Source organism: Oncorhynchus tshawytscha, unplaced genomic scaffold, assembly GCF_018296145.1.
Source record: "Oncorhynchus tshawytscha isolate Ot180627B unplaced genomic scaffold, Otsh_v2.0 Un_contig_9053_pilon_pilon, whole genome shotgun sequence".
In the NCBI taxonomy this organism is placed as follows: domain Eukaryota; kingdom Metazoa; phylum Chordata; class Actinopteri; order Salmoniformes; family Salmonidae; genus Oncorhynchus; species Oncorhynchus tshawytscha.
The window spans coordinates 15,305-39,316 of record NW_024609538.1 but is presented as its reverse complement, the minus strand read 5'-3'; the positions used below and the strand labels follow the sequence as shown (position 1 = coordinate 39,316).

The window sequence follows — 24,012 nt, the reverse complement described above, 5'->3', positions numbered from 1 at the left end:
AGGGGCCGGATAGTACAGACACCGACCAAGGAAGAGGGTCGAAACAGTACTGACACAGAACAGGGGCCGGACAGTACAGATACCGACCAGGGGAGAGGGTTGACATTCCTGTAAGACATAGAGCAGGTTTTGTAGGTAGTAGGAGACATGAGGAAGAGCAACTTACAGAGAGCAGTGGCCGAGTCCACATCACTCTGTGGAGCCATTTTCTTGCTCTCAGGTTGATCTGTGGGAAGAAAAAAACAAGTAAACGAAGGTTGAATCTGATCTCACAATAATGTGTGTGCACACACTCCAGTTATCAAACGTTCACATTGGCATTGTGGCCCTTTCACAGTCCCCAGCAGTGTGTGTGTGTGTGTGTGTGTGTACCTGGGTCCTCCAGCTGTCGTTTCTGTGCTGTGAAGGGAAAGACATCTGGTGCATTGATGTTGTTCATAGGGGCTACCCCTGCACATTCACCAATCTTGGCAGCAATCTGATGCACAAAAGTTGAAGTCACTTGAACACATAACAGATATTCAAATAGCGATGGCATGATGAGAATGTCTGATTTATTTGTGCTGGTCCTGGGTATTAACTAACGTTGATAAGCAACTTCAAATATTACATGAGATGCTAATTGTTTGTGAGCGGAATGATGGTAATTCAACTCAAGTGGGCAAACTTGACAGTGTTGGCTGGCTAGCTGAGGATATATACTTTGTTGGGAATGCACTCAAAAACACAGACACGCTGAGGGCTCGAAGCCTGCTTGTCCATCATCAGGACTTTGTCTTTGCTTGCAGCAGAAGCAGCCAGCTCTCAACAACACAACAACATTGGGAGACGGCGAACAGCATGTATGCATTGGTAACAACATCATAACGGTATTTCTGCAGTGGCACGTCAACTGGGTCTTCAAATTCACTTGACTTATAACGTTAACTAGAGAGCTATAATAATCATAACTGGCAACAGTATTGATTGGTCGCCAAACATAGTCAGCCAGCTTTGCAAGCTAACAACCACGAAACAAGACAAGTCACATTTTCTTCACCCCTTCCCAGTGGCACTCACGCGCATAGCTACACTGCCTCCCGCTTCTGTCTCACCTGCCGGGCCCGTTGTACCGCGTCTGCAAAGGCATCTTTTTTTATTCCACCACCGTTACCGATAGCTAGATGTCCGCCGAGAGGAGCTCCAGCCCCGGGTGCGGGTACCGAGCTGTACTCCGACATATTTGCGGAGGGGAGAGAGAAGAAAATACGAAAGTTAAAGTGGTGTTTAGGCCAGGACAGACTGCGCAGGAGCGGGAAGTCAGACGATCAAATATTCCGGGAGAGGAACGCAACCGGAGATGGAGCACTGAGAGCGGGAACAAGGTTTAGATGACTTTTCTACAAATAATGTAAAAACATAAGGTTATAATAACATTATCTGAAGACACTTTATTACAAAATATGAATTTCAACCCCAAACGTTTCGGAACATTTTGAAGATAACTTTTGTCAAAGGCAGTTAAAATAACCTTCACATCTTCCAATGACAGGGACTGTCTGTGCCTATACGGTTTATGTTCTGTGCACTGATCAGAGCATGCATTTGTAGTAGCTGTCATCATTACCACCTGTACAGTCAGTACATTTATTAGCAAACCTTGATGGATCATCACTAATACAAGCAATAAATAACATCTACTTCACTCTCATCTAAACTAGACAGCAGTGGGTTGATATTTGATCTGCTTTTGCTGTATTTGTTTAGAAACAGAACTGCTACTTATTTACAATATCACGCGGGGTGGAGCCTTGCAGTCCAAACATCAACAACTGTTCGTGACGTGGACATGTTCTGCCACTGTGAGTGGTGGAGTTGGTGACGCTAACGCGCAAGTCAATTTGGCGCCCTTTGGGCCAGACGAGTCAGGCGGGATTTTTGGAAGACTGAAGCCAAACCTCCAGTGTACCCAAAATACGGAATTATTGTTTATATGTGTGTTTAATTCGTCGTTAGTATCTAGAATTTACTTTGCAGTTACATGTTAAAACTTCGTTGTAGTTTCGTTACGCGTTTTCGGCAGCTTGCTAGCCGACTATTTTCCAACTAAGGTTAGCCAAGTCATCCAACAATAGTCGGATATAGCTAGCGAGATAGATATTATATTAAGATATTTATTTCCCCTAGACAGACAGTTAGATAGCAAGCTATCAACTTTGCCACACAATGACAGTTCGCGTAGCTTAGAGGTTGTGTCTTCTAGAGGGATCAAGGAGAAGAGCTGGTAAGTTGTGTTCTTTTGTTTTGGCTTACTACCACATCCACCATTGATCTACAGTTGCCGCTTTTCAGGTTAACTGACTACTACTAGTTAGTAGGTAAGTTACCTAAGTACTTAACTGCACCAGAATGCACCAACTAGTTAGTCACTGCAACTAAAACCATTTAATTATTTTAGGTCAGTGAAATTATGGCTGGTGTCGTTGCTATGGCATCTGCCATTGAAGATTTTGAAACTCCGGTATGTCCAACCAAATTCCATCTGTCTACACTAGCCTGTGTCAATGCATTGGATATTTTTTTTTTAATTGCATAGTTTTAATAATAGAGAACGTAATCATTGCACCTTGTTTTACAGCCATGCAAGAGATCATGCAAAGATGCCCATGCTCCTCCTGTCAAGATGATCACAAACTACTTTTCCCCTGTGCCCAAGCCCATGGAGAAACCATTCTCCCCACCCAGGTCCAACAACATCATGGATTACTTCAGCCGGAAGACCACACCAGTTAGAGAGAAAGGTAGTACCCCAGAGCAGACTAAGGAGAACCGCCTGGGGCCCCAGCCCTCTGAATCACCAGCCAGCCTAGACAGCCCTGTGAGGCTGCCAGCCAAGCCCCGTCAGAAACAGGGCAGGAAGCCCAGCAAAGTTGCCCGGCAGTTACAGGAGACTGATGCTGATGCAGGTTCCACTGAGATAGAGGAGTGTGTGGTCTTAGAGGGGCCAGGAGATGGTGAGGGGTCAGAGGGCAATGTAGTCAGCAGCAGCTGTGGCTTCCTGGGTAGTGACACAGCTGCCCTGCTGGCCCAGTTCAGTGCTGATGCTGGCATGGCTGGAGACACCTGTGGTAAGAATGACCCTGGCGCGGCATGTCCTGAGAAGGCTCAAAAAGACAATCATCCCAAGGTGTACTCTAAAAAAAGGGCTCATCTGAAGAAAAAGGAAAGTTGTGACGGTTCTCCTAAAATTCCTAGAAAAGACAAGGTGACTGTCAGTAAGCCTAAAGCCAAGCAGCAGGAGGATAAGGAAACAGAGGAGTATGTGCCCGAGGTCCAGGAGGCTGAGCTCTCTTTGTGTGATGCAAGCTTAGAGGTGAACGTGGGTGAGGCGTCTCAGTTGAACAGGAGCACCGTCACCATCTCCTTTGAGGACTTCCTGCAGACTCAGGGCCAGGGAGAGGAGAAAGTGGGAGAGAAAAGCAGAGTCAACCCGGAGCCAGAAGACATGTTGGATGTACCCAAAGCCAAAGAGCTTTGTCCCCTGCAGATATCTCCTCGAACCCTCACCATCCAAGCTGAGGTGCACACCATTTCCCCCGGCCACGAGCCAGTCCTGGTTGCAGAGAAAAAGATTGCCTCCATCTTCTCCAGGGAAAAAGAGGGGAGCATAGCACCTGTAGTGGTGAAGACTGCTTCCTTTCCTCATCCCCAGTCTAGACTGGAGCTGCTGCCTGCCCCCAAAAGGAGGTCCAACGTGGTCCTGCAGGAGGAGGACCTGGAGCTCAGTATCGTTGAGTCTGAATCATCCACTCCCAAGTGCAGCCAGACTGAGCGGAAGCAGTTCATGAGTGCTTTCAAGCAGCCAGCCAAGCTCGGCAAGGGCCCTGGGAAGCAGCCTGTGGACAAGGCCTTGGGGGAGGCTGTGGAGGAGGAGAACCACTCTGCTGCTCCAACAGAGGAGCAGACAGGTAAAAATGCAGCTAAGAAGAAACCGCAGAGACGAGGGAGGAAGAAGGCCTTGGAGCAGGAGTCAGTTCCCTCACCCGCGGCACAAGAAGACCATGTTCCCATGGAGACTGACGCTGTGGAGACTGATTCTAAACCCAAAGGGGAGTCCAACACTGAGGTTCAACCTGAAGCAGAGCCCACCACCTCCACACCAACAACAGTCAGGAGGTCCACCAGAGAAGCCCCTTGCAGGCAGACACCTGTTGTTGATCCAGTAACCCCAGTGAGGAAAACAAAAAAAGAAAGGGTGAAAGATGTTGCAGCAGTCACCGTGGACTGCCCTGCCCAGATGTCCACCCCGAAGTCAGACAAGTCCAGACACAGGGTGTTCAGAGCACAGATGGTCTGTCCACCAGACAAGACAGGAAGTCCCATCAGGTGAGGGATAGCCAAGATGTCTTTAAGCATAGTTTTTAATTGTCTCGCTTGTGCATCCTGTTGGTCAGTAACAGAGAGGCAATAGGTTTGGACATAGATTGACTCGTCCACAATGGAGGCCTGTCCCTAGTCTGGACACTGTTTTAAAGGCAGGACGATACATTACTACAGAGTCAGACAGTAGTGCCTTAGCTTCATGCTGACTTTGTAATATCTAGTTTGCATTGTATATGTTTGAAAATAAAAAATTGGGGCATTTAATTTGTTTTTGCTGTTTTGACTACCTTTGCATAAACTATTATCATTTTATTCTTACCTTGAACCTTCAGGATGAAATTTACCAGAGTCGTCTTCCTAAGCTCTGCATCAAAGTCTGAGGGTGGAAGTGATTTTGAAATCCTAAGTCCCCTAGCTACTAAGGTAATTATAGCCTCTGTTTTTATCAGTTGGAATATGAAATCGATGTTTTGAATTAGCAGCTATAATTCAGCACACACTTTCCTTTCACTTGTAGTTTTTCTTCTTAAACTCATTTGAATCCTCTTGATCAGGAATCCAATGCATTGAAAAAGAGAGAAAAGGCAAAGAAGTTGGTGGAGAAAGCCCGGGAGATACAGCAGAGTAAAAAGGCCTCAGCGGATAAGGAGGGTCAGAGGTCTTTCCGACGCTCCACCCGGAGACAGGGCAAGAAGAGCTACAATGAAGATGAGGTACACTACAGTCCTAATGACATTTCAGTTAAAGATTGTAGGTTTTTCCTTACTTGGGAGAAGATGTTCTACTCTCGCTCAGTATGTAGTTGTACTGTACAATTCATGCTCCATTGATAACAATTGCCATATTAGAGATGATGCATGTACTTTTCAATCCACCTGACTATCTTGTTTCCTGTCCATTTCTCCAACTGTGAGACGAAGTACAAGTACAGAAAGGCTTTGTTTCATAGATAACCCGCTAAACCTTTATTTTTGCGAACCACTGTTTGTGCAGGACTCAGTGGTTTGTGTGGAGGATAGCCAGGATGGCTCTGCTCCGACTGCCAAGGAGAAGGGAACAGCTCAGAAACGCAGTCTAAATGATGTATTGGGGAAAAAAGCACCTGCCAGCAAGGAGGCCAATAATCCAGCAGGTACTTTATCACTGTTGACTGAAGTCGTAACATGATTATAGAAACATCTATCATTTGCTCACCCTGAAGTGTTCTGGCTACAGGATGTACACAGGCTGTAGTTATTTTTTAGAAAGGGAATTTTTGACATTGCACAATTTATTTTCAAAGCCTGGAGGAGAAGGTGAAGTGTATTATTTGTGTAGCGTGACAAGGTGAAAGCCGTACTTTGTTATGATTGTTAATTAAGCATTTCATTGTTTGAAGCATTACATTTGTTAAATGTAATTTGTATTTTGTGCACACATACTTGATGAAATCTTGTTTTATACGGGCTGAGTACCAATTGCTGTATGACTATGATTGTATTTATTTTTGGTATATGTATGTATAGAATGACACTAACATTAATGTTTTGTGTATATTTTTTTACCTTCCAAAGTGGCTCCCATGTTCCTTGGGAAAAAAGCACAGAGGACATCAGTCATATCCATCTTTGATGATCGCAGGTAAGCTTATTACAGACTTGCAGCTTATTACCAATAACACTGTTTGGTCTATATTCAACATTTTTGCAGACCTCAACAAGACCTTTGACCTTACACCCCTAATGTGGCTCTTACCCCTTCTAGCCGTGATGCTTCAGAGAACTCTCAGGATGATGAACAGTTCCGAGCCCGCAGAGAGTTCCTGAAGAGTGGCCTCCCAGAGTCCTTCAAGAAGCAGATAGCCAAAACCGTTGCCACCAATGAGGCCTACGCAGTCTCCTGCTCCTCCTTCCAGCCTGTAGTGCACGTGCTGCAGACGTCACAGGGTGTGTGTTTTCTCCTTGCTAGCTCTGTCCCTTCCATCCAAGTGTTCTTATTAGTTGTATAAAGCAGAAGGGGTTCCACTCACTGATGTTTAGATTTTTTGAATGGACATTTTTACTAACGTAAATCTTTATTATTTTTTTTACTAATGTAAATTTTATTAAATAATTAGTGTGCCATAACTGGGATTTGAACTGGAAACCTTAGCCTTTTCAGTGTGCTTCCTGCTCAAGTGTTCCCTCTGTGTTCTCCATCTAATTACGTTTTTATTGGCCCTTGGACAGAGTGTCCTCTCTGGAGTCTTCCATGGCCTGTTTCTCCTCGCTTACACTTCCTGAAGGAGCTTCGATGTCTACCATCAAACCAGCTTCCATCCCTCGATAGTTCCACTTGCTGTAAGACTGAGCCAGCATCCAGAGCGCACACTGAAAGGGTATGTTGTAATATTATTTTACACATTTCATATTTCACTGGTAATATCCCATGTAATATTTACTGGTGTAGTTTTGTTTGTTAATCAACTTTAGGTAACTGAATAATTTGTTCTGAACAGAGGTCTGGCTGGCGAGAAGATTTCTCTGAGCCCATTCGTAAGCTCCTAATGGAGGAGATCAGTGCATCCAACCCTCCGTTCCCCGTCCAGCGGTTTCTCACACGCTTCCTGAAGAGGCGGGCGGACCACCTCCAGGAATGCACAGCTTCAGAGGCAGACCCCAGTACCAAACTCGCCAGCAGTGCCCCAGCATCGACAGAGCCTGTGGGGGGAAAGAGGAAGAGAGTGGGTGAGGGGGCAGTGGGAAATGTGGCCAAGAAGCAGATGTCCAGGAGGTCGGAGAAGAAGATCATTGTGATCGACGGGGACACCATCTCCCCCGAACCTGAGCCACCCAGGAGGGGAAGGCGAGGGAGGAGGCGCAAGCAACAGGAGAACGAGGAGATGAAAACACCAGTCCCCTCCCAAAAGGACCCTGTGGTACTCCTGGAGGACTGGCCACTGGCTAGCAACTCTGTCAAAGATGGTAAGAGGGCAAATAAGAAATGATTTCTCTGTAAAAAACCTCTTACCTTGCAGTATCTGTGGTAGCTGAAACATGGCCTTTCAGTTAGATGCTTAAATGTGCTTCCTTTTCATAACATTACAAAATACATTTTTGAATAGTCTTTAGTAACTGCTTTTTTTATTCCACCAGACTCCGTAAAAGAGGATGTGTTGTGGACAGAGAAGTACCAACCACAACACTCCAATGACGTCATAGGCAACACTGCCTCAGTGAGGAGGCTGCACAGGTAAGGGATTGTGGTGTATCTACTTATTGACTCAACTGAATAGCTCAGTAGCTAGTTGTACTAGGCACCCTGCTGGCTCTACACAGGTATTACAGATATACAGTACATGGACACCTGCTCGACAAACATCTTGTTCTAAAATTATGGGCATTAATATGGAGTTGGTCCCACTTTTGCCTCAAAACAGCCTCCACTCTTCTGGGAAGGCTTTCCACTAGATGTTGGAACATTGCTGCGGGGACTTGCTTTCCATTCAGCCACGAGCATTAGTGAGGTTGGGCACTAATTTTAGGCCTAGATCGCAGTCTGCATTCCAATTCCTCCCAAAGGTGTTTGATGTTGTTGAAGTCAGGGCTCTGTGCAGGCCACTCAAGTTCTTCCACACCGATCTCAACAAAACATTTCTGTGTGGAACGCGCTTTGTGCACGGGGCATGCTGAAACAGGAAAAGGCTTTCCCCAAACTGTTGCCACAAAGTTGGAAGCAAAGAATTGTCTTGAATGTCATTGTATGCTGTAGCGTTAAGATTGCCCTTCACTGGAACTAAGGGGCCTAGCCCAAACCATTAAAAACAGCCCCAGACCATTTATTCCTCCTCCACCATACTTGACAGTTTGCACTATGCATTCGGGCAGGTAGCGTTGGCATTGCGCATGATGGTCTTAGGCTTGTGTGCGGCTGCTTGTCCATGGAAACCCATTTTCATGAAGCTCCTGACGAACAGTTATTGTGCTGACGTTGCTTCCAGAGGCAGTTTGGAACTCGGTGTGTTGCAGCCAAGGACAGACAATTTTTACGCACTTCAGCACTCGGCGGTCCTGTTCTGTGAGCTTGTGTGACCTACCACTTTGCGGCTGAGCCGTTGTTGCCCCTAGACGTTTCCACTTTACAATAACAGCACTTACAGTTGAGCGGGGCAGCTCTAGCAGGGCAGAAATTTGACGATCTGATTTGTTGGAAAGGTGGCATCCTATGATGCTGCCATGTTGAAAGTCACTGAGCTCTCCCATAAGGCCATTCTACTACCAATGTTTGTCTTTGAAGATTGCATGGCTGTGTGCTAGATTTTTATACACCTGTCAGCAACGGTGTGGCTGAAATAGCCAAATCCACGCACTTTTTTAAATGGTGTCCACATACTTATTGTATGTAAAAGGTATGAATCAATGGCTTTATGAGCTTTATTGAAAGCCATGTGTTTCATGCCATTAATTCAATGAATCTGTCATGTCATTTTGCATAAACCAATCCGTCTGCAGTTGGCTGAGGGAATGGAAGCTCAGAGCTGACAGGGAAGAGAGGAAGAAACAGAAGGAAAAGAAACAGGAGGAAAAGAAACAGGATGACGACAGCAATGGTAAGAGACGGTCACCTTGGAAAAAATGGCTGAGCCCTCTTCTAAGATTTTGCTCTTGTATTTTCAGATAGCACTATGACTGTTTGAGCACGAACACATTTTTCCCTCCTTTGAAATAGTTACATCATCCTATATAAAAGTAACTTTTTTTCAAAGTTACCACAGAGTAAACTTAAAGCAGCCTGCTGTTCCCCTCTTGGCTACACAGACTCATGGGACACTGAAGATGGGGACTCTCAGGAGGGGGAAGACTTTATGTGTAACACCCTGCTTATCACTGGTCCCACGGGGGTCGGCAAGACCGCTGCCGTTTACGCCTGCGCCCAGGAACTCGGCTTTAAGGTCTGTTCATTCTTTACTCCACTTGCCTAACACAGCAGTCACCAACCTTTTATGCTTTGTGACCCACTGGTCAATCACAAGCCGATTTAAAAAAAATCATGTTTCTGCATACAAATTTCAATGCACTCACTTTACACTCTGAATCAATCAATCAATCAAATATATTTATAAAGCCCTTTTTACATCAGCAGATGACACAAAGTGCTTGTACAGAAACCCAGCTTAAAACCCCAAACAGCAAGTAATGCAGATGTAGAAGCACGTGGCTAGGAAAAACTCTCTAGAAAGACAGGAACCTAGGCAGAACAGTTGGACCCGGAGCAGCAGCAGCAGCAGCACAACCAGGTGGACTGGGGACAGTCAGGAGTCATCAGGCCAGGTAGTCCTGAGGCATGATCCTAGGGCTCAGGTCCTCCGGGAGGGAGAGATAGAAAGAGAGAATTTGAGGAATCATACTTAAATTCACACAGGACACCAGATAAGACAGGAGAATACACCAGATATAAGACTGGCCCTAGCCCCCCAGCACAGACTATTGCAGCATAGATACTGGAGGCTGAGTCAAGGGTGGAGGGGGGACTCTGTGGCCCCGTTCGACAATACGGACAGGACCAACCAGGCAGGATATAACCCCACCCACTTTGCCAGAGCACAGCCCCCACTAGAGGGATATCAACAGACCACCAACTTACTACCCTGAGACAAGGCTGAGTATAGCCCACGAAGATCTCCCCCACCACACGAGCCCGAGGGGGCGCAAACTGGAAAACAGGACGATCACATCAGTGACTCAACCCACTCAAGTGACGCACCCCTCCTAAGGATGGAATGGAAGAGCAGTAGTAAGCCACTGACTCAGCCCCCGTAATATGGTCAGAGGCAGAGAATCCCAGTGTAAAGAGGGGAGCTGGCCAGGCAGAGACAGCAATCTCGATCCGGTGCCTTGCTCTTCACCTTCGCACCCCTGGGCCAGACTACACTCAATCCTAGGACCCACTGAAGAGATGAGTCTTCAATAAAGACCTAAAGGTTGAAACCGAGTCTGCGTCTCTCACATGGATAGGCAGACTATTCCATAAAAAAGGAGCTCTATAGGAGAAAGCCCTACCTCCAGCTCTTTGCTTCGATATTCTAAGGACAATAAGGAGGCCTGCGTCTTGTGACCATAGCGTACGTTTAGGTATGCACGGCAGGACCAAATCTGAGAGAGGTAGGAGCAAGCCCATGTAATGCTTTGTAGGCTAGCAGTAAAACCTTGAAATCAGCCCTGGCCTTAACAGGAATCCTGTGTAGAGAGGCTAGTACTGGAGGAGTATGATCAAATTTGGGGTTCTAGTCAAGATTCTAGCACCTGTGTTTAGTTTATTTAGTGTTTTATCCGGGTAGCTGGCGAGTATTGCATTACAGTAGATCTAGAAGTGACAAATACATGGATTAGCTTTTCTGTATTTCTTTGGACAAAAAAAGTTTCTGGTTTTTGCAATGTTACGAAGATGAAAAAATATTTTCTTGAAATAGTATTGATATGTTCGTCAAAAGAGATCAGGGTCCCCAGTAACGCTGAGGTTCTTCAGTTTTATTTGAGACAAATGTACAACCATTAAGATGAATTGTCAGATCCAACAGCAGATCTTTGTTTCTTGGGACCGAGAACTAGCGTCTCTGTTTTGTCCGAGTTTGAAAGTAAAACATTTGCCTCCACCCACTTTGACTGAAACACAGGCTTCCAGGGTAGGCAATTTAGGGGCTTCACCATGTTTTATCGAAATGGTCTTAAAACAGAACCTTGACGAACTCTGAAACCAGACTGATACATTTTGTATTCATTATTTATCTTTAGGAAGGCAGTGAGTTGCTGTGCAACAGCTTTTTCAAAAAAAATTGAGAAGAATGGGAGATTCGATATAGACCAATTTTGTTTTTTTACATTTTCTGGGTCAAGGTTTGGCTTTTTCAAGAGAGGCTTTATTACTGCCACTTTTAGTGAGTTTGGTACACATCCGGTGGATAGAGAGCCATTTATTATGTTTAACATAGGAGGGTCAAGCACTGGAAGTAGCTCTTTACTTCTGCACCAACGAGGGCATCTTGACTGGTTGCATCACTGCCTGGTATGGCAACTGCTCAGCCTCCGACTGCAAGGCACTACAGAGGGTAGTGCGTACGGCCCAGTACATCACTGGGGCCAAGCTTCCTGCCATCCAGGACCTCTATACCAGGCGATGTCAGAGGAAGGCCCTAAAAATGGTCAGACTCCAGCCACCCTAGTCTTAGACTGTTCTCTCTGCTACCACACGGTAAGCGGTATTGGAGCGCCAAGTATAAGTTCAAGAGGCTTCTAAACAGCTTCTACCCCCAAGCCATAAGATTCCTGAACATCTAATCAAATGGCTGCCCACCCCCTCTTTTACACCGCTGCTACTCTCTGTTATCATCTATGCATAGTCACTTTAATAACTCTGCCTACATGTACATATTACCCCCGGTGCCCCTGCACATTGACTCTGTCCGTTACCCCTTGTATATAGTCTCGCTATTGTTATTTTACTGCTGCTCTTTAATTACTTGTTCATTTTATTTCTTATTTGTATTTTTTAAACTGCATTGTTGGTTAGGGGCTTGTCAGTAAGCATTTCACCTGTATTTGGCACATTGATTTGATTTATGTAGTTTAGTTGGAATAGGGTCCAGTATGCAGCTTGAGTGTTTAGAGGCCATGACTATTTTCATGAATGTGTCAGGAGACACAGGATTAAACAACTTGAGTGTCGCCATTTGATCCTAGGTCCTGGCAATTCTGTGCAGACTCAGGACAATTAAAGTCACCCAAAATTAGAATATCTGCCATGACTACAAGGTCCGATAGGAATTCAGGTAACTCAGTGAGGAACACTGTATACGGCCCAGGAGGCCTGTTAACAGTAGCAATAAAAAGTGATTGAGTAGCAACACCTCTGCCTTTGCGGGATGTGCGGGGGATATGGTCACTAGTGTAACCAGGAGGAGAGGCCTCATTTAACACAGTAAATTCATCAGGCTTGCGACATGTTTCAGTCAGGCCAATCACATCAAGATTATGATCAGTGATTAGTTCATTGACTATGACTGCCTTGGGAAGTGAGGGCTCTAATATTAAGTATCCCTATTTTGAGATATTACAATCTCTTTCAATAATGACAGGAATGGAGGTCTTTTTTCCGGTTTTCTAAGGCGAACACCGCCATGTTTAGTTTTGCTCAACCTTGATCGAGGCACAGACACGGTCTCAATGGGGATAGCTGAGCTGACTACACTGACTGTGCTAGTGGCAGACTCCACAAAGCTGGTTAACAGCCTGCTGCCTGACCTGCACCCTATCTCATTGGGGAGCTAGAGGAGTTAGAGCCCTGTGTATGTTGATAGATAGATGAGAGCACCCCTCCAGCTAGGATGGAGTCACTCCTCAGCAGGCCAGGCTTGGTCCTGTTTGTGGGTGAGTCCCAGAAAGAGGGCCAATTACAAATTCTATCTTTTGGGGGGGGCAGAAAACAGTTTTCAACCAGCAATTGAGTTGTGAGACTCTGCTGTAGAGCTCATCACTCCCCCTAACTGGGAGGGGGCCAGAGACAATTATTTTATGCAGGAAATCACGCACAGAACGAGCAGTATGGCTGGTGGCATTGTCATGCTGGAGGGTCATGTCAGGATGAGCCTGCAGGAAAGGTACCACATAAGGGAGGAGGATGTCTTCCCTGTAACGCACAGCGCTGAGATTGCCTGCAATGACAACAAGCTCAGTCCGATGATGCTGTGACACACCGTCCCAGACCATGACAGACCCTCCACCTCTAAATCGATCCTGCTCCAGAGTACAGGGTTCGGTGTAACGCTCATTCCGTTGACGATAAACGCAAATCCGACCATCACCCCTGGTGAGACAAAACCGCGACTCGCCAGTGAAGAGCACTTTTTGCCAGTCCTGTCTGGTCCAGCGATGGTGGGTTTGTGCCCATAGGTGACGTTGTTGCCGGTGAGGACCTGCCTTACAACAGGCCTACAAGCCCTCAGTCCAGCCGCTCTCAGCCTATTGTGGACAGTCTGCGCACTGATTGTGTGTTCCTGGTGTAACTCGGGCAGTTGTTACCATCCTGTACCTGTCCCCCAGGTGTGATGTTTGGCTGTATTGATCCTGTGCAGGTGTTGTTACACGTGGTCTGCCACTGCGAGGATGATCAGCTGTCCGTCATGTCTCCCTGTAGCGCCGTCTTAGGCGTCTCACAGTATGGACATTGCAATTTATTGCCCTGGCAACATCTGCTATCCTCATGCCTACTTGCAGCATGCCTAAGGCACGTTCACACAGATGAGCAGGGACCCTGGGCATCTTTCTTTTGGTGTTTTTCGGAGTCAGTAGAAAGACCTCTTTACTCTCCTAAGTTTTCATAACTATGACCTTAATTGCCTACTGTCTGTAAGCTTTTGGTGTCTTAACGACCTTTCCACATGTGCGTGTTCATTAATTGTTTATGATTCGTTGAACAAGCATGGGAAACCGTGTTTATACCCTTTACAATGAAGATCTGCGAAGTTATTTGTATTTTTATGAATTATCTTTGAAAGACCGGGTCCTGAAAAAGGGACGTTTCTTTTTTTGCTGAGTTTATTTACCTCAGTTACGGTACCTTGTTCCCTCTAAGCCCGCACAAAGCTCCCAAGTGGTTTCTTGCATCAAACAACAGTTTCAGTCACCTTATCTGAAGGACAAGTGGATAAACAGGTTAATGTCAAGCCCTGCATGTTTTTTTCAAAAGTCTCATAGAATGTAGGCCTACATTGAACACCACACATTTGCTGTTACTGTAGCCTGAATGACAGAACAGCTATTTCCATGTTAAATGTTATGGGATGCATTTTTTTGATGGTGGGCCACTCTGGTAACCTTCATTTAACTAGGAAAAGGAAAGATTGGCTCCTACTGGTCTTCTGACACCACTTCCAGCAGCATCTGGTTTCCCATCCAGGGGCCGACCAGGACCACCCTGCTTAGCTTTAGAGGCAAGCCAGTAGAGGGATTCAGGGTGGGATTCTGCCGGGTGCCATCAAATCTTTTAACATCTGTCTTAACTGTCTGTGTAATATATTAGCTATGTATGCTACTTTGAAGGCAGGAAGTCTAATCTGTCATCCTTCTCCAGGTGTTTGAGGTGAATGCGTCGTCCCAGCGGAGCGGCCGTCAGATCCTGTCCCAGCTGAGGGAGGCCACCCAGTCCCACCAGGTGGATATCCAGGTGGTCAACGCCCATAAGCCGTGCTACTTCAGTAGCTCCACCGCCAGGCCTGGATCCTCACCACGTAAGTTTAGAAGACGTTTGCCTCTCTTCTTGCAGCCCAGTGTTTCTTTGAATGAAATAATCTCTTCGGACTGTTTTGATAGAAAGTAGAGATAAACGGGTAACAAACCTGAGCACCATCTCCCATTGGCCTAAATCTATGTTATCTTCAGGTTACATGCCAGTTTCATTTTACACTTACATGTTAGTCATTTAGCGGACGCTCTTATCCAGAGCGACTTGCAGGAGCAATTTGAGTTAAATACCTTGCTCAAGGACTCATAGACAGGTTGTTCACCTAGTCGGCTTGGGATTCAAACCAGCGACCTTTCGGTTACTGGCCCAACCGTCTTAACCGCTATGCTACCTGCCGCCAGTTTCTTGAGTTATGTGAAAAGTAGGATTTCTAAAGATCCAGGTTGACAGGTGAAGATTCTGCTGTCCATCTCCCAGGGAAAGTGTACTCTCCTCGAAGGGTGGTGTCCTCCCCCAGGAAGTCCCCCATGGAGCCACGAGGGGAGGCCTGGCCCCCACCTCCCTGGCCAACTTCTTCAAAATGGGCCGACCTGGTCCCACCAACAAGGAACCTGCCAGTGCCAGCCAAGACCAGAAGCAACCAACCGGTTAGAATTAATTCCTTGTCCTTCTTCCTCCCTAGCTTGAGGTTTCTGTCAGTCAGGTGTTAAACAGGCTAGGTCCTAAATTAAACACAGCAGGGAAGCTTTATTGCCTTCAGTTACTATTTTGGATAAACTCTAGTCTAGTCTGCATACACACGTCAGAACTAAATATCAGTGTTATTCTCTTCCAGCTGTTCCCAAGAAGACCAGTAAAGCCAAGGAGAGTTCCAGTAAGACTGAAGAGCCTCAGAACAGACCAGCAGCAGCAGCCATCACCAAGGACTCCAGTGAAGAGCAGAGCAAGAAGACAGCCACGTCACTCATTCTCTTTGAGGAGGTGGATGTCGTCTTTGATGACGACTCTGGGTTCCTGGCTGCCATCAAAACGTTCATGACCACCACCAAGAGACCGGTGATCCTCACCACCAGTGGTGAGTGGTGGAGCAATCCACATTTCATGGTTGGAAGACTAAGTTGTGGTCCATGGTTGTAGGTTTTTACACTGTGTCAAATGAATAGCACAGACCAGAAGGTGACATGCACTGTGAGTTGAACCTGTTTCTCTCTTCTAGATCCCACCTTCAGTACCATGTTTGATGGCTACTTTGAGGAGATCCATTTCAAACCCCCCTCAGTGGTAAGAGAACCAATAAACTACAACCCTTCTTTTTTTTGCTGGATGTTTTGTTGTTGTCATGTACTCTACTCAACAGAGTAACGTTGGAGGTATATTTTAAGCATACTTTCTAGTTGCACAGGAAGAATGTTCATTTTATAATAGGGAACTTGTATTGTCACTTGCGTATGTTAGTGTGTAACTCCTTCATACAGGTGCATGAGTGTGTGGTTGTAACACCTCTCTTTCTCCTATACAGGTGAAGGTGGGGAGCTACCTGCAGCTGCTGTGCCTGGCTGAGAACATGCGTACGGACGCCCGCGACGTCTCCTCTCTGCTCCACCTGAACGGTTGTGACATCCGCCAGAGCCTTCTGCACCTGCAGTTCTGGAGCCGTTCCACAGGGGGGCGGAAGCTATCCCGTCCCCTCCCAGACTCAGCCCCCACAGGTGAGGACAGAGTAATGTTCACTAAATAACTGTATAAACAACGTTGGCAATTAATACTGATGGTGATACATTTTGTTTTTATGTTGCATATTCAGTGACACAACTCCAGCCAAAGACAGAGGAAACTGCAGGTGGCTCTGTGGTGAGTGAGGGGGTGACTCCAGCAGGACCCCTGCCCCCCTGTGACACAGGCTGCACAGAGAGCATGCTGGGGCTGCTGAACATGGAGCCAGAGAGGGAAATGCAGGATCTGTTCAAGGTTGGTTGTCAAAAGTCCATCTCTTTCCTCCTTGTTGTCTTAAGAGGACACTCAAGATCATTTTTGACCAGTCTCTTGTGGTATGATCTCACATAATTACCACCTTCTCAGTCACTTTATTATCTGTAAGTTAGTGTGGAAGTATTGAAGGTTAACCACAATCTATTGTCTCCTCAGAGCCAGTCCACAGTGGAGCCAGGTTGCTGGGAGCTGCTGACCACCAGCAAGAGGAGAGGAATGGACCTGCTCTACTCCAACATGGAGGCCCTGCTTCCCCTACCCACCACACACCTCACTGTCACAACCCACAGGTGGCCACAGGAAGTGAGCAACCGGACACAGGAAGAGTCCAGCGCTGATCCACAGGAAGTAGCCACTAGTATGAATAGTATAAAGCCAGAGATTGATCCACCACTACCACCTCAGACTGAGGTTGATCCACTGCCCCACCCCAGGCTCCAGCAGGTGGCAGAGGGGTCAGAGACAGACGGGAGCCCGGTGAAGGTGTCCTCTAGAATGAAGAAGAAGAAGAAGCAGCTGGGTACCCGAGAGGACCTGGACCTCTTTCACTCAGACTCTGATTCCGACGACGCCTTCCTCTCCCTCCACACTAAACCACCTCCCAACCCCCCTCAGACACAGACGGAAGGGGAGGACAGTCAGGACGATTCTACCAGCAACAAGGTTGAACTAGAATCTGTGAAGGCCAGAGAGGAAGAGGTAAAGGAGAAGGCCCCTCCCCCTGTGAGGATGAGGGTGCCGCTCACCCCGGAGCAGAGGATGAAGAGTGAGCCTGTGTCCCACTGCCTGGGCTCCCTGGCAGAGTTCCTCGACCACATGTCCCTCCTGGACTCCTCCCTTTGCCACCACACCTCACCTGTAGGTGGTGCCAGAAACACACACAGGACATTCGGCCTGAGAGCCGAGACTAAAGACGGGATGAATGACGAGCCAGGGGAGGAGTGCCATGGAGGGAGCTGGGTAGAGGGGGAGAGAGCGGGGGAGATCCAGGCTGCTGTGGAGGCTCTGAGCTTCCAGAGGTGCAGGGCTGGGGTGGAGGAGGCATGGGGTAAAGCTCAGGGTCTAGAGGGGGAACTGGGGAAGGAGGCTGTGAACGAGCTCACACTCCCTGTGGCCCCGCACAGACAGGGCTTCAGACTCACCCAGGACAGCCCCTGTGAACCAAAGTGAGTCGTCTTGTCTGTTTGTCCTTCACTGTATGGCTTATAGTGATCAGTTGACAGGGTTTTGCTTACTGAATTTATAATTTATATGTAAAATATTGTATTCATGTTGTATTCATGTATTAATTAATTATTTGATCAGTGAGTATCATTTTAGTATTCAACATCTCAAAGAAAAGTTTAATTTGGTAGATATTAGATAATAAATTGAACACTTTATGTATTACGCCCTTTTACATCAGAAGTCGTCACAAAGTGCATTTTAAGGAATCTAACCTATCCTGTTTGCTGCTGTTGTTCCTCCAGAGTTCTCCAGAAGAGGAGGGAGGTGATGGACATTCTACCCAGCCGAGTGGCAGGGACGCTGGGTAACAGACCTGCTGCAGCCCTGGACTTCCTTCCCTTCCTACGGACCATCTGCCGATCAGAGACGCTCAAGGAGCAGTTCAAGGTTAAACGCAGGTGAGAGGTCAGGGGTTATAGGTGCAGAGGTCAGGGGTAAGGTTAAATGGAGGTGAGAGGTTAAAGGTTATGGAAATCAGGATCAGAGTTAAACAGGGTTTTAGGGGGACACCCAGCTTTGAACCACCCCAATCTGTCTCATTCTGTATAAATTGATATCAAAAGACTAAGCTGCTCTCCATTCAGTACAGATTGATATCTTCGAGACCAAGCTGCTCTCCATTCAGTATAGATTGATATCTAGAGACCAAGCTGCTTTCCATTCAGTATAGATTGATAATTACATACTTTTTAGTTTTAGTTTTTATACTGTGTACAAGACAGCCTAACCAATACTATTAAATCATTGATATTTATACAATGCCTTTGGGAAGGTATTCAGACCCCTTGACTTTTCCCACATTTTGTTAGGTTAGAGCCTTATTCTAAAATGTATGAAAAAATATTTTCCCCTCATCAATCTACACACAATACCCCATAATGATCAAGCAAAAATTATTTTTTTACAAATAAATACACCTTTACATAAGTATTCAGACCCTTCACTCAGTACCTTGTTCAATAACCTTATGGCAGCGATTACAGCCTCAAGTCTTCTTGGGTATGACACTACACAGCACACCTGTGTTTGGGGAGTTTCTCCCATTTCTTCTCTGCAGATCCTCCCAAGCTTTGTCAGGTTGGATGGGGAGCGTTCCTGCACAGCTATTTTCAGGTCTCTCCAGAGATGTTCAAGTCTGGGCTCTGGCTGGGCCACTCAAGGACATTCAGAGACTTGTCCTGAAGCCACTCTTGCATTGTCTTTGCTTTGTGCTTAGGTTTGTTGTCCTGTTGAAAGGTGAACCTTCGCCACAGTCTGAGGTCATGAGCGCTCTGGAGCAGGTTTTCATCAAGGATCTCTCTCTGTTTTTGCTCCGTTCATCTTTGCCTTGATCCTGACTAGTCTCCCAGTCCCTGCCGGTGAAAAACATCTCCACAGCATGATGCTGCTGCCACCATGCTTCACCGTAGGGATGGCGCCAGGTTTCCTCCAGACGTGACGCTTGGCATTCAGGCCAAAGAGTTCAATCTTGGTTTCATCAGACCAGAGAATCTTGTCTCATGGTCTGAGAGTCTATTAGGAGCTTTTGGCAAACTCATAGCAGGCCGTCATGTGCCTTTTACTGAGGAGTGGCTTCAGTCTGGCCACTCTACCATAACGTCCTAATTGGTGGACTGCTGCAGAGATGGTTGACTAGTGGCTAGAGCGTGGGGCCAGTAACCGAAAGGTTTAATCAATTTTAGAATAAGGCTGTAACGTAACAAAATGTTGAAAAAGTCGAGGGGTTGGCACTATTAAATTACACCCCCTTTTGCCATCAGAACAGCCTCAATTCATTGTGTCAAGTTGGATGTCCATTGGCTGGTGGACCATTCTTAATACACACTGGAAACTGTTGAGTGTGAAAAACCCAGCAGAGTTGCAGTTCTTGACACAAACCTGGCACCTACTACCATACCCCGTTCAAAGGCACTTACATTTGTCTTGCCCATTCACCCTCTGAATGGCGTTACACAATCCCTCAGGGGTTAAAAATACTATTTTAACCTGTCTCCCCCCCATTCATTTACACTGATTTGAAGTGGATTTAACAGGTGACATAAATAAGGGATCATAGCTTTCACCTGGATTCACCAAATCTGTCATGGAAAGAGCAGGTGTTCCTAATGTTTTGTACACTGTTTTGTTATTATTCAGGCATAATGTAAGGGTGTATCATTTTGATAGGGCTGGACATGGTATTTGAGTTAAGCCTTCAAACAGTTATGTCATGCTCTCACTCTGTTAATATAATGGAATAGGGAAGCTGTCAGTTTTAATCATTCAAATCAAATGGGTCCTTACATTTGTCCTATTTCACACATGTACAAGCACATGTGTGAATTGGATATTTGTTTTTTGCTTATCACACCCCTGAGGGTGGGGTTGGAGCCAGGGATCAGCCATTATTGACGGTGATGCATGTTTCCATCCTCACTTCTGTTTCATACTCTAGGCTGTGGGTCTGAGGTATGTTTCAGAATGACAGTAGTTATTTTAATCTAGTTGTTAGTTAATTCCATAGAAACCCACAGGTCAGTGAGGTCACTTATCTTCATGCTCACTCAAAGAATTGGAACTTTCCCATTAGATCTACATTCCTGAGAACAACTCCAGCTGCTGTCGCACACTTCAAAATCATTTATCCAGATACCTTGACAAAATACTGTAATCGTTTAGTTTGAGATGGATGATAGATGGACAGATGTAGTCTCAACAAGAAAGGTTGTGTGCTTTGGGTTTGCTATTGTACCCGGTGGCACCACTTACGTGTAGTTTAAGCTGAGGGCGGAAATGGGTAGAAGGATATCTGTTTGGGGCTCCCGAGTGGCGCAGCGGTCTAAGGCACTGCATCTCAGTGGAAGAGGTGTCACTCCAATCCCTGGATCAAACCCAGGCCGTATCACATCTGGCTGTGATTGGGAGTCCCATAGGGCGGCACACAATTGGCCCAGCATCGTCCGGGGTAGGGTTTGGTTGGGGTATGCCCAGCATTGTCCGGGGTAGGGTTTGGTTGGGGTAGGCCCAGCATCGTCCGGGGTAGGGTTTGGTTGGGGTAGGCCCAGCATCGTCCGGGGTAGGGTTTGGTTGGGGTAGGCCCAGCATCGTCCGGGGTAGGGTTTGGTTGGGGTAGGCCCAGCATCGTCCGGGGTAGGGTTTGGTTGGGGTAGGCCCAGCATCGTCCGGGGTAGGGTTTGGTTGGGGTAGGCCCAGCATCGTCCAGGGTAGGGTTTGGTTGGGGTAGGCCCAGCATCGTCCGGGGTAGGCCGTCATTGTAAATAACAATTTCTTCTTAACGGACTCGTCTAGTTAAATTAAATAAAAATGTAATTTAAGTCAAATGTTAGTCTATGGATAGGATGTGGTGGGTTAGTGCATCTCTAATCACCCCCAGAATGGCTTTCTCTGTAGCTCGTGTCTATAAAAGTCTGTGGTGTGAGATTGCGTATAGGATAAATATACAGTTGAAGTCGGAAGTTTACATACACTTAGGTTGGAGTCCATAGAACTTGTTTTTAAACCACTCTACAAATGTCTTGTTAACAAACTATAGTTTTGGCCAGTCGGTTAGGACATCCACTTTGTGCATGACACAAGTAATTTTTCCACTAATTGTTTACAGACAGATTATTTCACTTATAATTCACTGTATCACAATTCCAGTGGGTCAGAAGTTTACATACACTCACTTGACTGTGCCTTTAAACAGCTTGGAAAATTCCAGGAATTCCAGCTTCTGATAGGCTAATTGATGTCATTTGAGTCAATTTGAGGTTTTCCTGTGGATGTATTTCAAGGCCTACCTTCAAACTCAGTACCTCTTTGCTTGACATCATGGGAAAATCAAAAGAAATCAGCCAAGACCCCAGAAAACAAATTGGAGACCTCCAAGTCTGGTTAATCCTTGGGAGCAATTTCCAAACGCCTGGAGGTACCACGTTCATCTGCACAAACAATAGTACGCAAGTATAAACACCATGGGTCCACGCAGCCATCATACCGCTCAGGAAGGAGATGTGTTCTGTCTCCTAGAGATGAACGTACTTTGGTGCAAAAAGTGCAAATCAATCCCAGAACAACAGCAAAGTACCTTGTGAAGATGCTGGAGGGTGGGTACAAAAGTATCCACAGTAAAACGAGTCCTATATCAACATAACCTTCAAGGCCGCTCAGCAACTGCACATGGGGACAAAGATGGTACTTTTTGGAGAAATGTCCTCTGGTCTGATGAAACAAAAATAGAACTCTTTGACCATAATGACCATTTAAGTTTGGAGGAAAAAGGGGGAGGCTTGCAAGCCGAAGAACACCATCCCAACCGTGAAGCGTTGTGGGGGTGCTTTGATGCAGGAGGGACTGGTGTACTTCACAAAATAGATGGCATCATGAGGAAGGAAAATTATGTGGATATATTGAAGCAACATCTCAAGACATCAGTCAGGAAGTTAAAGCTTGGTCGCAAATGGGTCTTCCAAATGGACAATGACTCCAAGCATACTTCCGAAGTTGTGGCAAAATGGCTTAAGGACAACAAAGTCAAAGTATTGGAGTGGCCATCACACAGCCCTGACCTCAATCCCATAGAAAATGTGTGGGCAAAACTGAAAAAGTGTGTGCGAGCAAGGAGGCCTTACAGACCTGACTCAGTTACACCAGCTCTGTCAGGAAGAATGGGCCAAAATTCACCCAACTTATTGTGGGAAGCTTGTGGAAGGCTACCTGAAACATTTGACCCAAGTTAAACAATTTAAAGGCAATGCTACCAAATACTAATTGAGTATGTAAACTTCTGACCCAATGGGAATGTAATGAAAGAAATAAAAGCTAAATCATTCTATTTTATCTTCTATTATTCTGACATTTCATATTCTTAAAATAAAGTGGTGATCCTAACTGACCTACGACAGGGAATTTTTACTAGGATTAAATGTCAGGAATTGTGAAAACTGAGCTTAAATGTATTTGGCTAAAGTGTATAAACGTCTGACTTCAACTGTATACGAATTTACATCACTTTTTAGTCATTTAGCAGATGCTCTTATCCAGATGGACTTACAGTTGGTAATGTATTCTAGTAACCCTGTGTGCTGCACTAAAGGCCATTTAGGAACATGCTACAGTATGCCTGTCACTTATCTAAACAATTTGACTAAAGTTTGAAAATGTCTTTCATCCCGCACATTAGGTTCCTCCACTACCTGGATGCCATTCACCTGGGCCTTCCCAAGAACACACTGCAATACCTAGCAGAGGACTTCCCTTGAACTAGAGAGAAGGGCACTGGTGTTTCTCAAAGAGGGGGTTTAAGGAAAATTCAGGTCGCCCATTTTGAGGCTTGATGACAGTATGAAAGCAATCATTAGCTGGGTTAATGTGATCCTAACTTGAGTCATATTCATTGGGTACCGAATGGAAGAAATCTGACACAAGGAGGAAGGGACTGACTACCTAAGCTTGTCCAATTAGAAGGCTAGTTTTTTTTCCTTATCCCATTGCAAAACGCTTTGCTACGGTGTGCCCTAATGAATACGACCCCTCAATTGCTACTAAAAGTCAATGACCAGAAATCTGCGGATCAATTCCCTCTTGGGACCTGGAGTGAGGTTCATCATGGATCCCTTTAAAGAGTGCTGAAACACTATTCACCTCTTCAATATGCATTTGTACTGTAATATAAAAATGGGAGTGTGTAAATGTGTATCAGTACATTTTATAGTTGTGGCTTTTACGAAGATGTGCCTGTTTTTGTATTCTGCTGTGCATTTGGCAAAGTGTTTCATGAACTAATAAATTCAAATGTTATATGCTGAGAGATCATTTGTAAGATTTGAATAACATACTTGTAGAAATTGTCAGTTTAAAAGGCTGTGTTTTTGTTGTCAAACTACACAATATTAACACAATCCTGTTCAAGCACTTCATATCACTTTTTTACTGTTCATATAATATAAACCCCACACACTTTACTAGTCCAAAGTGTTATTCTCTCATGAATTACAATGGCTTCATTATGTAATTGCAGGGAAGGATCAGTGATGTGTATATGTAAATCATTGGGTAGGATGTCTTTTTAAATATATAAACATTAATCAAGTCGGGTTAGATTGAGCACAACGCAATCTAATGTAACAGAAGTGATTATGAAATATTTTTGTATTGTTTACATCTTTTGGTAAATTAATGTAATAAAACTTGGAAATAAAAAAGGACACGTGTAACAAGCCGCAGACGCAGCGTATCAAACAAAACCACACGCGTCAT

At 45.6% G+C, this 24,012-nt stretch overlaps 1 protein-coding gene across 1 annotated transcript; it reads left to right on the top strand.

The window, feature by feature from the left end:
* Positions 1-661: 661 nt before the first annotated feature.
* On the top strand, positions 662-23,563 carry atad5a (ATPase family AAA domain containing 5a). Its single transcript, XM_042315763.1, has 22 exons — positions 662-1,364; positions 2,438-2,500; positions 2,618-4,365; positions 4,695-4,785; positions 4,917-5,075; positions 5,356-5,494; positions 5,916-5,982; positions 6,106-6,287; positions 6,570-6,718; positions 6,839-7,304; positions 7,476-7,572; positions 8,832-8,929; positions 9,138-9,271; positions 14,446-14,602; positions 15,034-15,261; positions 15,392-15,631; positions 15,773-15,837; positions 16,076-16,265; positions 16,361-16,524; positions 16,702-17,711; positions 18,015-18,170; positions 22,937-23,563. The coding sequence occupies exons 1-22, from the start codon at positions 1,164-1,166 to the stop codon at positions 23,013-23,015; spliced, it is 5,883 nt and encodes a 1,960-aa protein (XP_042171697.1). The 5' UTR covers positions 662-1,163; the 3' UTR covers positions 23,016-23,563.
* Positions 23,564-24,012: the final 449 nt, after the last annotated feature.